The 15,815-nt window shown below is 45.1% G+C and overlaps 1 protein-coding gene across 1 annotated transcript; it reads right to left on the bottom strand.

Moving 5' to 3' along the window:
• Positions 1-4,539: 4,539 nt before the first annotated feature.
• LOC311068195 (uncharacterized protein) lies at positions 4,540-6,679 on the bottom strand. Its single transcript, XM_084090489.1, has 4 exons — positions 6,565-6,679; positions 6,089-6,220; positions 5,745-5,882; positions 4,540-5,510 (listed from the first exon to the last, which is right to left on the bottom strand). Exons 1-4 carry the CDS (start codon positions 6,647-6,649, stop codon positions 4,642-4,644), a joined length of 1,224 nt encoding a protein of 407 aa, XP_083946615.1. The 5' UTR covers positions 6,650-6,679; the 3' UTR covers positions 4,540-4,641.
• Between the last annotated feature and the right edge of the window lie 9,136 nt (positions 6,680-15,815).

The raw sequence follows: 15,815 nt of genomic DNA on the forward strand, positions 1-15,815 counted from the left end.
GGTCTATATACAAGGACACATAATACAGGCTCTCCTTGGGTTGCCACCTTGTCGTGGTGGAGAGCCTTGCGTGTTCCGATGTACCTGAGAGCGATGCCGTCTGGAGCTTAAGCTCCTGGTAGGGCCACCCATGGCGGTAAGGTCGAGGGGGAGGTTCCAGACAAAGAGCGACCCAAGGGATATACCATCATACCTCAACAGAGAAGGAAAACTCTGTACAGAAACCCTCGTGAGCCACTGCCTTGTGGTTAGCTCCAGGGAAAGCAAAGGCTAAGGGAGTAAACCCCAACAGAAAATCAGGAGTGGAGCCCCTCAGGCGGATGGTGAAGGAACATGTCACCATCCGGCAACTCCTGCAGCTGCGCTGACACTGACTGTATTGGCTCGCCTTTCTGCCAGAACCTGCCAGCAAAGCCGAGAGGGGGGTCCTGACGTCTGGGCAACCCAGGATCTCCATATTATTAGCCCAGGCCTGCACCTGGAGAGGTCACTCCAGCTGCACTGTCGCAGTGCAGAAACAACACGGGAAGCAGCAGTCTACCAGTGTTAAGTCATGGCTCATTTGGCGTCGAGCCGGGCGCTAGGGGTTACTCCCGACGGTGGGAGGAACCATCATGCTCCATTGGGTCGTTACCGCCCGCCTTAACCCGGGCAGCCCCGGGCAGTTAGGTACTACCCCGCCACAACCTGCTTGCTTCATCGGGTACATGGAGCTTAGACAAAATCGACAGGCAGGTTGTAAAACCCAGCACCAGGAAATAATCAAAAGACCAAAAAGTCACCAGCCCTGCGGCTGGCAACCTGGAATGTCAGAACATTGTGCCCTGGCCTCTGTGACGATCTTCAGCAAGTTGATGACGCTAGAAAAAACGCTATCATCAATCACGAGCTGTTAAGGCTCAACATCAACGTTGCCGCCCTTCAAGAGACACGTCTTCCATCCAGTGGAAGTCTGAAGGAGAGAGATTACACTTTCTTCTGGCAAGGACTGGAGCAAGACAAGCGCCGACTTTATGGGGTAGATAAAGCGCGAAATTTTCTCTTACCATCAGTAGAACCTCCTTCTCAGGGGACTGAGCGTATCCTCTCCCTCCGTCTCACAACCTCCTCGGGACCCTTGCACATCTTCAGCGTCTACGCCCCCACACTATGCTCCACAGCTGAGGATAAAGATGCTTTCTATTACGAACTTGAGGCCAAAATTGCAGAGATTCCACCAAAAGACAACCTGCTCATGCTCGGAGACTTCAATGCCCGGGTGGGCGCTGACTACATCTCCTGGCCACACTGCATTGGACATTTTGGCGTTGGCAAGCTTAATGAGAACGGACAGCGACTACTTGAGCTATGCTCTTACCACAACTTGTGCATTACCAACACCTTCTTCCCCACCAAGCCCCACCACAGAGTGTCTTGGAGACACCCCAGATCCAAACATTGGCACCAGCTTGACCTTATTGTTACTCGGAGACCCATGCTCAAGCACGTGCTCGTCACCCGCACATATCACAGTGCTGACTGCGACACGGACCATTCCCTGGTCAGCAGTAAGGTGCGCCTCCAACCTAGACAAGCCCATCGCTCGAAGCAGAAGGGCCACCCTCGCATCAACACGGCAAGAACATCAGTGACAGAGCTGCGGGAACGCTTCGCCAGGGCCATTGATGAGGCCCTGGAGGACTGCCCTGTAGACAGTGTTACGATGCGATGGGAGTACATCTGTGACACCATGTACAAGGTCGCCTCAGACACCTTCGGGAAGAAGGTGAAAAAGAGTGAAGATTGGTTTGTGGCAGGGATCGAGGTGCTGGAGCCTGCCATCACTGCAAAACGTACCACTCTCCTTGAGCACAAGAGACAGCCTTCTGCAAGGACATTGGCTGCCTTCAGAGAGGCACGTAATAACACCAAGAGGATTGCCCGAAAGTGTGCGAACGACTACTGGCTTAAGTTGTGTAGCGATATTCAGACTTCGGCAGACTGTGGTAATATCCAAGCCATGTATGAGGGCATGAAAAAAGCATTTGGTCCCAACGCCATCAAGACTGCTCCCCTAAAATCTACTTCCGGCGAGATCATCACAGATCGCAGAAAGAAGTTGGAGAGATGGGCTGAGCACTACCAGGAACTGTACTCAAGAGAGAACATTGTTACTGACACAGCCATTCGAAATACCATGCCTCTGCCCATCATGGAGGAGCTTGACTCGCCACCCACCATCAAGGAACTTGGGAAGGCCATCGATTCACTGGCCTGTGGGAAAGCACCAGGCAGTGATGGAATTCCACCAGAGATCATCAAGGCAGGAAAAGTGAGCTCTCTTCTCGGCCACCTCCACAACCTCCTGCTCAAATGCTGGGAAGGGGGCATCATACCCCAAGACATGCGAGACGCTAAGATCCTCACGCTCTATAAGAACAAGGGCGATCGCAGTGACTGCAATAACTATCGTGGGATCTCCCTCCTCAGTGTTGCGGGGAAAGCCTTTGCACGTGTCATCTTTAACCGCCTACAACTGCTCGCCGATCGTGTGTACCCGGAGTGGCAATGCGGGTTCCGAGCAAAACGGTCAACAACTGACATGGTGTTCACCCTTAGGCAGCTACAGGAGAAGTACCGTGAGCAGAGACGTCCCCTGTTCCTTGCCTTTATAGACCTGACCAAGGCGTTCGACATGGTCAGTCGGACTGGCCTTTTCACTCTCCTACACAGGATTGGATGCCCCCCCAAGCTCTTGAAGCTGATTATATCATTTCATGAGAACACGATGGGCACAGTCCAGTATGGTGAGTCATCCTCAGACCCCTTCCCAATCAAGTGTGGTGTGAAGCAGGGGTGTGTCCTGGCGCCAACACTCTTTGGCATGTTCTTCTCCCTGCTCCTGCGCTATGCCTTCTGCAACTCCGAAGACGGGATCTTCCTCCATACTAGGAGTGATGGGAACCTCTTCAACCTCGCCCGCCTCAGAGCAAAGACTAAGGTCCGCAGGGTACTCATACGGGAGATGTTGTTTGCAGATGACGCTGCTCTTGCTGCACACACTGAGGGTGCCCTCCAGTGACTTATCACTTGCTTTGCAGATGTATGCACAGAGTTTGGCCTTGCCATCAGCCTCAAGAAAACCAACATATTGGTTCAAGATGTCAACACCATTCCTGCAATCACTATCGGTGACCACACCCTGGAGGTAGTGGAGAATTTCACCTACCTTGGCTCCACCATCTGCAGCAACCTATCCCTGGATACCGAGCTCAATATAAGGATAGGCAAAGCAGCCACCGCCATGGCTCGACTAGCAAAGAGGGCTTGGGACAACACTCTGTTGACACTCAAAACAAAACTGAAGGTGTACCAAGCATGCGTCTTGAGCACCTTCCTCTATGGCAGTGAAGCTTGGACTCTATATTCTCGCCAAGAGCAAAGACTGAATGCCTTTCATATGCGCTGCCTCAGACGACTCCTGAGCATCACCTGGCAGGATCGTATCACAAACATAGCCATCCTGGCTCAGGCAGGTATGCCAAGTATGTTCACCATCCTTACACAGAGGCGACTGCGCTGGCTTGGCCACCTGTGCAGAATGGATGACGGTCGTATCCCAAAGGACGTTCTGTACGGGGAGCTTGCCACAGGAACACGACCAACTGGACGGCCAACCCTGCGCTACAAGGACGCCTGCAAGCGAGACTTGAAAGCGTGCAGCATCTGCCCAGCTGATTTGGGAAGCAGTGACATCGGACCGCGAAAATTGGCGATCCACCGTTAAGACTGGTGTCCTTCTAGCCGAAGAAAAAAGAGCAATGCAGTGGGAGGAGAAGAGGACCCGCCGGCAGCAAAGCATTCAGCCTGCCCCCACTGACACCACCGCTTACACTTACAGCAAGGGCCAGCAGTGCTGTCGCTCCCGTATCGGACTCTACAGTCATAGCAGAGTCTGCAACCAAACCACAGACTGACCTGGGTGCAGATTCTAAACCATTGTCTCTCAAAGACAGAAGGATGCCAAAATAATACAGGACTAGGTAAAGCAATAAAAAAGGATTGCAACTTGAAATTGGTGACTTGAGAAAAAAAATTAAACCACATACAAACCTTCCATTTTTCAACAGACCCTACTTTGTGTGAATACCAGATTTTTTTGTTAAATCCAATCTAACTTAGTCGCTACTGAGTCCATATGCGGTCCTAACAATGATTTGAACTGATCACTTGATTTATCAGTGGTTGGGGAATTAACGTAGGTTTTCTTTTAACCTATGTTTTCCTGACAGTACTCCCCTGACAAAGAGGATAAACCTCAACATGAACTAAAAGCTGTTAACCTTCCCTGATTGAGCAGAGGATAAATTTTCCCTTACTATAAAGAGAATGACTCTGGCATTGCAGAGGATAACATTAACACAACCTTCCCTGATTAGACAGGATAAACCAACTTCCTTGACTACACAGGATGAAACACCTGTTGACAGAGGACAACAACATGCATCCACAGAAATGGAGATGTATTTTTTGTACCAAAAACTCCAATCAAGCAAAATCACTTCATTAAACAAGATTTATTTGATGATAAACAGGGAACATTCAATACAAATAAAGCACTGAAATAATCTGTAAGAGAACTTGAGTTCGGCAAAATCAATGTCACGATTTACATTGCCCATCATGGTGATTGTGACCGTCATGACCGCCGTGGTGACCGCGACAGCCGTGGCCATCGTGGTGATCGTGACCAGCCCACTCAGGCCCATTCAGACCGCCAAGAGGCGGTTTGGCCACAGGCTTCACTGCAAGCTTCGGCGGTTGGGCCACAGGCTTCACTGCAGGCTTCAGCAGTTGGGCCACACGCTTCGGCGGTTGGGCCACAGGCTTCACTGCAGGCTTTGGCGGTTGGGCCGCAGGCATCACTGCAGGCTTCGGCGGTTGGGCCGCAGGCGTCACTGCAGGCGGTTGGGCCCCAGGTGTCACTGCAGGCGTCGGCGGTTGGGCCGCAGGCGTCACTGCAGGCGTCGGCGGTTGGGCCGCAGGCGTCACTGCAGGCGTCGGCGGTTGGGCCGCAGGCGTCACTGCAGGCGTCGGCGGTTGGGCCGCAGGCGTCACTGCAGGCGTCGGCGGTTGGGCTGCAGGCGTCGGCGGTTGGGCCCCAGGCATCACTGCAGGCGTCGGCGGTTGGGCCGCAGGCGTCACTGCAGGCGTCGGCGGTTGGGCCCCAGGCGTCACTGCAGGCTTCGGCGGTTGGGCCCCAGGCGTCACTGCAGGCTTCGGCGGTTGGGCCCCAGGCGTCACTGCAGGCTTCGGCGGTTGGGCCCCAGGCGTCACTGCAGGCTTCGGCGGTTGGGCCCCAGGCGTCACTGCAGGCTTCGGCGGTTGGGCCCCAGGCATCACTGCAAGCTTCAGTGGTTGGGCCACAGGCTTCAGCAGTTGCGTCGCAGGCTTCACTGCAGGCTTCAGCAGTTGGGCCACACGCTTCGGCGGTTGGGCCACAGGCTTCGGCGGTTGGGCCACAGGCTTCACTGCAGGGATACAGATAGTAATCTTTAGTCTGTCCTTTCAGTGGCATTCAGCACAAAACGCAAATCACGAACAACAAGTGTTACACAGTGAATTGTATTTTAAATAACCATCATCTTTATTAACTTTGTAAAGCTATTCTGTTAAACTATGACACTACTAGTATATAAAAAGACAAGACTAGTATATGACCCAAACACTCCATAACTAGATAACTCCATAACTAATACAACTACCTGTATATGGAGCCATACACTGATGTCCACATCCATTGCTGCAACATTTCTCATTGTCCGGACAGTCACTGTCATAGTAACACAGCTTGGCACAATTTCCTCCTCCAGTTTTGGTACTTGGACACACTCCTGGCTTGGCTATGAAGACGCATGACAGAAAACATCACTGAATGCTGAAGGTCTCATTTACGGTTTGAATATAAATTATATAGTTCCAACATCAAAGTTTCATTTTTTAGTTCAACGTGTTACTTGCAGTTTCAAGTTTACTAGCAATATCTGAGTGAAAATTTTCAGGGTTTCTTTTGGGAGACTTCTAGCATCCATCATTAATTGAAACTCACTGAAAACAGGCGGCACACACACTGACCCACAGGGAAATTGACAGCATTTATGTCCTCCAGAGCAGTCTCTATCAGAAGTACATCCTCGTTGAGACGGCACCACCGTCAGCGTCACCGGACACTGACCGGACTCTACAGAAGAGGATTGTTAAAAGGGACCAGGGAGTATTTTAACTGTTTCAGCATTTAGAAGTCAGGGGTTTTGAAATATAGGTCTCAAACTTGGAAATATGCATGCATTTATCTGCTTAAAATCAAGAATAAATTCCATTTATCACTAAACTGTCAATCAGTTTTAAAGACAGAGTAGTGGGGTGTGTAATAAGTACAATGCAGATAGACAGTTAATGTGCTTTTCATAAATTTACTATTGCGACTAAATGTACTGTAGCAATGTTCAAAAGAAGTCATATTTTGTAAGGCACTTGTTTACACATTTCTTCAGACTGTGTAATGAAGCTAAAAGATCTTCTCACCTGCGACTCCAGCGAGTGTTGTGCACAACCATGTAAACAGGCACAATAAAACAACTCTCAAGGAGCAGTACACTCGAGCTGTCATCCTCTCGACCTGTGATCTCACAATGAGCTTCGCTGTATAAAAGTTTCTGAAAAGGCGTTTTTAAAGATCCAAGGAGGTCTGGATAACTCCAACCCTGATCAAACACACCTGACTGTGACTTTCTAGTAGCCTCATCTTGAAGACCTTGATTAACTTGTTCAGGTGTGTTTGATTAGGTTTGGAGGAGCGGAGCTATGCGTTCACGCCAGATGTCGTAATAATAACCGTAATTAATATTGTGAATAATGCCTTGTCCAAATGCCCACACTTGCGGTCTTTGCACTTGACTACTTGTCTACTTGCATGACGTATTTCCTCTATTTGGCCCATGTGTTCAAGTAAGCGTAAAGACTGCAAGCTTTTGATTACTCGATTGGACACACTTATAGTCTTGCAAAAAATGCAAGTGTTTACAGAGCTTTTATTTCTTATTTTCAATGCTTTGCATTAAAAAAATAAAATAAAAGTGATGCTTCTAATTAAGTGATAAAAGTTGCAAATGTTAGGGTTAGGGTTAGGGTTTTATCACTTAGGGTTAAGTGATAAAAACAGTTGCAAATGTTGTACAAAATAGGCCTACACATACCATACTCATCTTTGCACCAATAAAATGTGCAACACGTTATGTTTTTACTACCAAATTATATGTATCTAATTCAGTTACATAATAGTGGAATGTTTACCTCGACATCTCGTGATTTCAGGGGCACATAAGTTCCCGAACATATACATGATGGGATACTTAATAATGAGAGTGAAGGGCTGTTTAACTTTTTTTAAAATATAACTCTGATTGTATTTGTCTGAAAGAAGAATGTCATATACACCTAGGATGGCTTGAGGGTGAGTAAATCATGGGCTAATTTTCATTTGTCTGTGAACTATACCTTTAAGACATGGGACAGTCTTCTCAATTTTTATTTTTGCATCCTTGTTTCCTTTCCTCGCGTCTCAGCTCCACCCCATGTAGGATGCGCGGGAAGGAGGCAAGGAAAGAAAAGGGGGACGGAGGAATCGAGGGGTGATCCAAGATGGCAGCCGGTGCGGTCGCAGTTTCATGCAGCTGTTTCAATTTTACTTTCCATCCCCTATATTTTAACTCTATTTAAACCCGGACGGATCATATCGCTCGATTATGCATTATGCCATTTTCTGTTTTGTTTAGGCGAAGTAACTTGTTTTTTACGTTAGTTTAATTTCCTCCTTAAGTTGGCGATCTTTAACTGAACTCTTGAACGCACATGGAAACCCAGGATAGCACTATGAAACGCAAAGGAAAAAATAAGAATTCTACCTCCAAGTTTCTTACGGAAGAGATGGAATTAGATGTTCCTGTCGCTGTTGGTGAATCTGCTGCACACATCGAGGTAGACCATCAATATGGCCAAAAAAATCCAGTTGTCACCCAGTCTGAAAGCCCAAGTCTTGAGATCGTACATGACTCCGACCTAGATACGCCTGTGAAACCTCAACAAAAGAAATCTCGAGGCGAAATTTCGTTGACGGAATTGCAAGATTATGTCATTGAGGCATTGACATCCAGGATTAAAGAAAGTGCAAACGACCTCGGCAAAATGATTACCAGCAACACGGTGAGCATTGAGGGCCTTAAGAAATCAATTGACTTTGTGTTTGAAGAAGTAAACGCTTCAAAAACAGACTTGAAGAGCTGCAAAACTACCACCAATTTAAACAGCACCAAAATCCATGAACTTGAGCAAAGACTGAACGATGCCGAGCGCTATCAGCGGAGATGGAACCTCCGTCTGTACGGTATTCCTGAACATTCTAATGAGAACATAAAGCAAAAAGTCATCGGCGTCTGTGTCTCAGTTGTTCCCGACTCAAACCATCTTTCAAAGAGGACATAGATGTTGTGCATCGACTGGGAAAGCTGAATGAGCAGGCCAATAGACCAAGACCAGTGATCATTCGCTTAGTAAGAAGATCTACGTGGGACCTGATCTGGCGGCAGGCCAAGCAATCTGAATATCTGAGGAATCACAAGCTGAGATTCACAGAAGATTTGTCTCAAGCAGATAAGTCGCTGAGGATGAGGAGGTGGCCATTGATTGAAGCTGCTAGGAAGGAAGGAAAGCGTGCGTTCTTTGTCTGTGTGTGCGTATTCATCGATGGGAAAGAGGTGCAGTCACCCACGTGAAATCAAGTGGTTTTCATCTTGCGTCATATGAACACTTTCCCTTCTGACCTGTTCTAAGCCAACTTCTAAGTTTGCGCTAAGGTTTATTACTTGCCTAATGCAAGTTAATTGCGGTTGAATGTTTTCTATAGTTTCATAACCGGGTTTATTATTATTTTATTTAATTTCAAAGGGGATGGAGTTTTTCTAAAAGTTAGTTACACTTAATGTCAGGGGTTTAAGGTTTAATGTTAAGCGTAAAGCTTTGTTTTTATTTGCTAAACAGCAGAAATGTGATTTTTGTTTTTTTCAAGAAGTTCATTCAACTCCTAAAGATGTACACTTCTGGAAAGCTCAATGGGGTAATGATGTATGGTTTGCTCATGGGTCTGAGCGTACAGCTGGTGTTGCAATTAAAAAAAAACTAATTTTCTGAGGACATTTTATTTTCTGAAGGGTATCCCCTTGGTCATTTCATTAGTTTAGTTATTAAATTTGATATGGTGACTATAATTATTATACATTTTTATGGGTACAATTCTAAAATTGAAAATGATGCTGTACTCAAAAAGTTAGAGAGTCGTATTACACACTGTTTATCTAAATTCCCAAATTCACTTGTTATTATAGGAGGAGATTTTAATATCACCTTAGACAACTCCCTTGACCGATGGCCACCTCGCAGTGTAAATTATCGTAACTCCACACTAAAGGCCTTTATGCAGAAATTTAGTGTAATAGATATTTGGAGAGAGAAATTCCCTGGTATTTGTTCTTTCACGTTGTAATGATATTAGCTTAAAGGGGAAATATTAATAATAATCCATAATTACTAATTATTAATATTTGGGTCAGTTAATTAGATTAACTTTGAGGTAAGCCAATTAATATTACAATCAATTAATCAGTTCCAATGAACTCTTTGATTATTCATTTATTCTAAGAAAAGTGTATCTCTCATGGTCACTGAAAAATAATTATTCCTTAGCATGTACAGTGCTTAGAGCATGTAACAAGATCAAGATCGTAAAAGGGACTTTGTATGCAAGCAGAGACACTTAGAAACCACATCCATATTGTGCACAAGTTTTATTAACTAACTCACAAACATAACTAACACTAAACAAACAAACATACATACATACATACATACATGCATGCATAGGTAAAGGGGTGAGTGATGTGGAACCGGAAACAGGAAATAGAACTATGGAGCAAGATCTATTTCAGTATGAAAAGAACCATCAGCTGATCATTTTCAGAGCACCTCATTAAATTGATATACTTTCATGGTCAGTTGCAATCGTGGACAATTCTTGAAGTGGTCGAAAAATTGGTGTCCGTTGGTGGGTCCGTGAGGGTCAAAAGTCATGGTGCAAGTTGCAATCGTTTCTTCTCCGTTGGATGAAGAAGATAGGATGAACTTGTATTGTCGCTGTTCTCATGGCTGGAGTGCAGATTGTGGCCTACATGCTCTGGGCCGGCAGGACACAAAGAGCACATGGTGAGAGTTGCGAGGGACTTCATCCGTGTTGAATGAAGTCACTGAACTCCTGAGGTTGTCCTTGATGCTGGAGTGAGCACATGTCCTGGATGCTTCGAAGCCTCCTGCCCTGGGCCTGTTGAGGCCACGCTGGACCGCACGGCATCCTTAAGGCAAGAGTTGTCCGTTTTCTTCTTGGATTTAAGAAAGGCAGTCTGACTCGGCCTGCAGGGCCCAGTGGGGGGGAAGGGGGTTCCAAGAGCTAAGAGGGCCGGAGCTTGTGGTCAGTGACTTTTAAAGCGTGAAGATGGCACACCCATTTGGAAGTGTAAGAGCCAATAAGAAGTGTCTTCCTTTGGAGGGAAAATTTATTTTTTATGACCTTTGTCCAAGCATGCTCATTTGCAATGTGTACTTTCATTGGGTGTTTAAGAAAAGAATCTTCAAGATTCTTATATAATTCTAATGTGTCACAAAGTTAGCAAAATGTAATGTAAATTAACAAATTGGGGATGCAGATTGGAGTTTATAGAGACCAAACACGCCACACATCTGATTTTGGTAAACCATAGTATGCAACAAAGCCTGAAAATCATGAGGTGGGAAAATTAGATACATGTCTACAGATTTCTCAAGAGGTTATACATAGAATACATATGATTAATAGGGTTTATCTCTCCTTCTCAGCGAGAATTTAAGTGAGAGTCCCGTTTTGGTTGTATAATCAAATATATATCAAAGTATATACATTATGGTACACAAGCCAGTAAATCATTCACACAGTTTCTGGGTTGCATGTTCATTTATAGATCAGTTTGTCTATGATTAAAAATAAACGCAGGAGAGTCTGTTCTGATATCTGTGGCAGAGTTAGTTACTTGTTAGCATTCCTAAGAGTCATAAAACCATCCTATCTGATCGCGGCCATGGCAACCAGGGTAACTGAGATCTTCTTGCCCTGTTTGGGGGCTGGGACACAGATTCCCCTAGTGAGTTCTAAATATCAGTTGTTAAACTATAACAAATATTCGTGTCTGACTTGTCTCAGTCGTTACAATGTGGAATAATAAGGCATGTACCGTTATGTCTCGTATTGACTACTGGTTAACTCCTTGCAATTTACATAAAGAAGATATTTCTGTTAATATTCTTCCCACGCCATTAACAGATCATAAGGCAGTGTCTATTAACATTTCTTTACATTCCTGTCCTTCCTCCAACTATCATAACTCAAGTCATTATTGGAACATGAATTTGTTAAGATGACCACAGTTTGATTGCACAATACTGGAATATAGCTCAGATTAGTAATTGTAACGGTCACCAGCTGGAGTGCCTTTGAGAACCACCAGAGGGCACTCCACACCCGACTATTATCACTCTTTCATAAGCTACATTTCCCATAACTCACTGCCTGGACTCATCATCACTAATTGCATTCACCTGTGTCTCATCATCCTTATTAGTCTCAGCCTATTTATACCATGTTCACTCATTCACTCACTGTGAAGTTTTGTATATTGTTGCACTGCATTCCCGAGTGTTTTCCCTGGTTTCTTGTCTCTTGGTTTTTTGGATTTCTTGCCTGTTCCGTTGATTACTCTTTTGCCTCTGACCCCTGCCTGTTTTGTAGTGATGGGCAGATCGAGGCTTCGTGAAACAATGAAACAGTTGAAGCAAATGTGCCATTGTGTCAAGGCTTCGAAACAATCTGACACCCGTCTCAACGGTGACACCTAGTGGTCACTTGCAGGTGTTGATCTGAAACAACCTTGACAACAAGCCATTAAAAATGTTTTTTTTTTTTTTTTTTATTGTATTTTTTTAATATGTGAAGCTTGTAACCTGTAGGCTCCTCACTGGGCATGTTATTTTGGTCATGAAAAATGAATATTAATTAAAGAAATCAAGCCACAATGTCTCACTTTTTTATAGATTTTTATTCAAAAATATTAATTTCTCTGCTGTGGAAGGACTTAGCCTACTACTTTTTTTTTTTTTTTAGAAATAATTTCTCCAGCCTTTGAAAAAATCCTCTCACAAGGGACACTTGTTGCTGGCATGCAAAGATATTTTTTAGCAAGGACATACAAATGAGGAAAGATTACTGCTCTCTCTTTCCAGTAAAAAATAGTCACACTTGTGGTCTTCGGTCAAAAATGACCCCCATAGAAAATGAATGGGAAATTGACAATTTTAAAAAAAAATAAAAAAAATAAAAAAATTAAATATTATTTTACATAAAGTGTTATAATTGAATGAATTGCATTTTTTGTTACAAATTCTGTACAAAAAAAAAAGTAAATGTGTCCATAAACAGCTGGGGAATTCACATGCCTCTCCATAGAGAACTGTAGATGCCATCTAGTGGTTACACCATGGTTCTACGCTTTCTCTCCATACTCTCACCAGATGGTGCTAATCTGCTTCAAACATTTTTTTTTGAAGGCCTAGACTCTATATTAAACTAAAATACTGCATAAATAAACAATTAAAAAATACATATATTTATATATTTTTTTTTATTAATTTCAATGGCAAAAATAGAGCATAAATATTGCATAAATATTAATAAATTCAATAAAATGATCTCAAAATACAAAATTAAAAAGAATAAAAATAAATTGCATTGGTTTTACTGGGATGGAGGAAGTTTCATTTTTAGGCCTCCGGTCACTTCTGACCAGGATGTGACTCCGAAATGAAGACCGTCTGAGGGTTAAATGTGATCTAACAAAGGTAAAGAGAAAATATTAACCATATATGCTGTTTATATTGCTTGTAATTGGGATGAAGTAAACATCTGTTGAGTATTTTAACATAACATTTTTGATTGTGTTGAATTAAAAACCCAAAAATGCAGCGGGTCCACCAGACCCACAAACACTGGCTGAGTAACACAAATATGAACACCACACAAGGGTTAAGATACTGGTTATACAACAAAAGGTTTGTAGCAAATCAACAAAAGATTACAGGTTATAATAATTCCAGCTCTATCCTATTCCAGGGCAGTCCTGTGAATGGATTCACAAAGGCTAAATACCTTATATGCAGTTCAAGCAGAGCAACATCAAATAAAGAGTCTAAATAATACTGAAGATGGGCTATATTCTCTTCGGGGCTGCAACGACATCAAAATCAAAAAAGCGCAACTACTCATACAGAGGCACTCATATATATAGACACGTTTGGTTACATCAGTTCCGGTGCCTACGCTAGGGTTTTTCCCATAAGAAGTAAAACCATGTGACTAGTAAATCATATGACAATGTAAAACATGTGACATATATAAATCATGAAACAATGTGACTTTTAGTACTACATTGTATTAACTCCTGCAAACTGTGTTCAAAACATGTTTACCACAAGTGTGCATTCATTTCAACATTCTTTATCCCCTTCCTTCCTTTCCATCTTGGAACCCCTCAGTGTGTGTGTTCTAGAGTACAAGTCAGGAAATGGAGATGTATTTGTTAGTGCATTATACATTTCAGTGCTCAAAGAATTTTCCATTGCAATATGTGTATCTATCTATAATCTATCTATGTATTTATATATGTATCTATAATCTATATATATGTATCTATCTATTAATCTAGCTGTCTATATATATATTTATATCTATGTATCCATTAATGTGTCACTATAGGCTATGTATAGGCCTACTCTGTCTGTCTATAGCCTATCAGTCTTATCAGTTGTGTAAATTTAAATGTAAGCCTAAATAGCCTATAACTAATCAAATCACACTATATGTCACCATATCATCAAAAATCCGCTATCTCAAAATCAAACTCCTCTAACAAAAACCCACAAGGTCAATATGCATTCACTTATACACATTTGCGATTGTGTGGTCTGTTCCCGACCGTGTCAATCAAACGCTGATTCGACGGACCACACCTGATGAAACACTTAGTGAAACACTTCGAGGCTTCGTTTGGCCAAAGTCACGTGACATGGGTGTTTTGAATCACGCTTCGGATCAGTGTTTCGAAACATCTGCGCTTCGGGATCTCGCAAAGCTTCGGAACGACTGTTTAGCATCAGCCATCCCTACTGTTTTGTTTGTTTTGTTTGTTTGGACGGCCTACCTGGGTTTTGACCTTTTGCCTGTTTATTTGATTACGTGTCTGGATTTCCCCTTCATTAAAGCTGCATTTGGATCTCTACCTTTGTGTTTTGGAGCAGTTCGTAGCAGAAAACTTCGCCTCACCAAGATCCAGCAGCGATACCGCCATGAATCCAGCAGCACAGATTAAGTGTCTCCATACAAGATGGCCACCGCCGAACCAGTGTCTCCTTACAAGATGGCCGCCGCCGAGCCAGTGTCTCCATACAAGATGGCCGCCGCCGAGCCAGTGTCTCCATACAAGATGGCCGCTGCCGAGCCAGTGTCTCCGTACAAGATGTTCTCCGCCGAGCCATTGTCTTTGGACAAGATGGCTGCCACCGAGCCAGTGACTCAGGACAAGATGGTCTCCGCCGAGCCAGTGTCTTTGGACAAGATGGCTGCCGCCGAGCCAGTGTCTCCAGACGAGATGACCGCCGCCACTTCGCCTGAGCCCTCAGCGGAGATGGCCACCGCCACGGTGTCTGTTCCTGAGCCAGTGTCTGTTCCTGAGCCTGTGTCGTCCGTCCCTGAGCCTGTGTCGTCCGTCCCTGAGCCTGTGTCGTCCGTCCCTGAGCCTGTGTCGTCCGTTCCTGAGCCTGTGTCTGTCCCTGAGCCTGTGGCGTCTGTCCCTGAGTCTGTGGCGTCTGTCCCTGAGCCTGTGGCGTCTGTCCCTGAGCCTGTGGCGTCTGTCCCTGAGCCTGTGGCGTCTGTCCCTGAGCCTGTGGCGTCTGTCCCTGTCCCTGAGCCTGTGGCGTCTGTCCCTGAGCCTGAGGCATCTGTCCCTGAGCCTGAGCCTGTGGCGTCTGTCCCTGAGCCTGAGCCTGTGGCGTCTGTCCCTGTCCCTGAGCCTGTGGCGTCTGTCCCTATCCCTGAGCCTGTGGCGTCTGTCCCTGAGCCTGAGCCTGTGGCGTCTGTCCCTGAGCCTGTGGTGTCTGTCCCTGTCCCTGAGCCTGTGGTGTCTGTCCCTGCCCCTGAGCTGTCCCTGAGCCTGTGGTGTCTGTCCCTGTCCCTGAGCTGGCCGCCCGATGGACTGTCTGCTCCACCCTGGCCGCCCGCTAAGCCATCACCCCCTTTTTCTGTTCCCTTCCATGGACCTGGCCCCCCATCCCTCCCCCTGATCCTCCACCGTTCCACCTCCCTCCTGGACTCTTGTTTTGGTTGTTTTTTGTGGGTCTTGGAGCGTCTGGTAGCTGCTCCGTAGAGGGGGGGTTATGTCACAGTGTCTGGTTTATGTTTCCCCGGGTGTCCACTAGAAGTCTCTTCCCCATACTGTCACCATTCACTCTGGCACTGCATTTCCCATAATCCTTTGTCTGTTCTCATCACTTGTGATTGCACTCAGCTGTTCCCTATCACATTGTTAGTGTCTGTGTATAAATACCCTGTCTGTTTTAGTCCTTGTCACGGAGTCATTGTATATTGTCAC

Source organism: Abramis brama (genome assembly GCF_963993115.1).
Source record: "Abramis brama genome assembly, chromosome: 1".
Taxonomy (NCBI): domain Eukaryota; kingdom Metazoa; phylum Chordata; class Actinopteri; order Cypriniformes; family Leuciscidae; genus Abramis; species Abramis brama.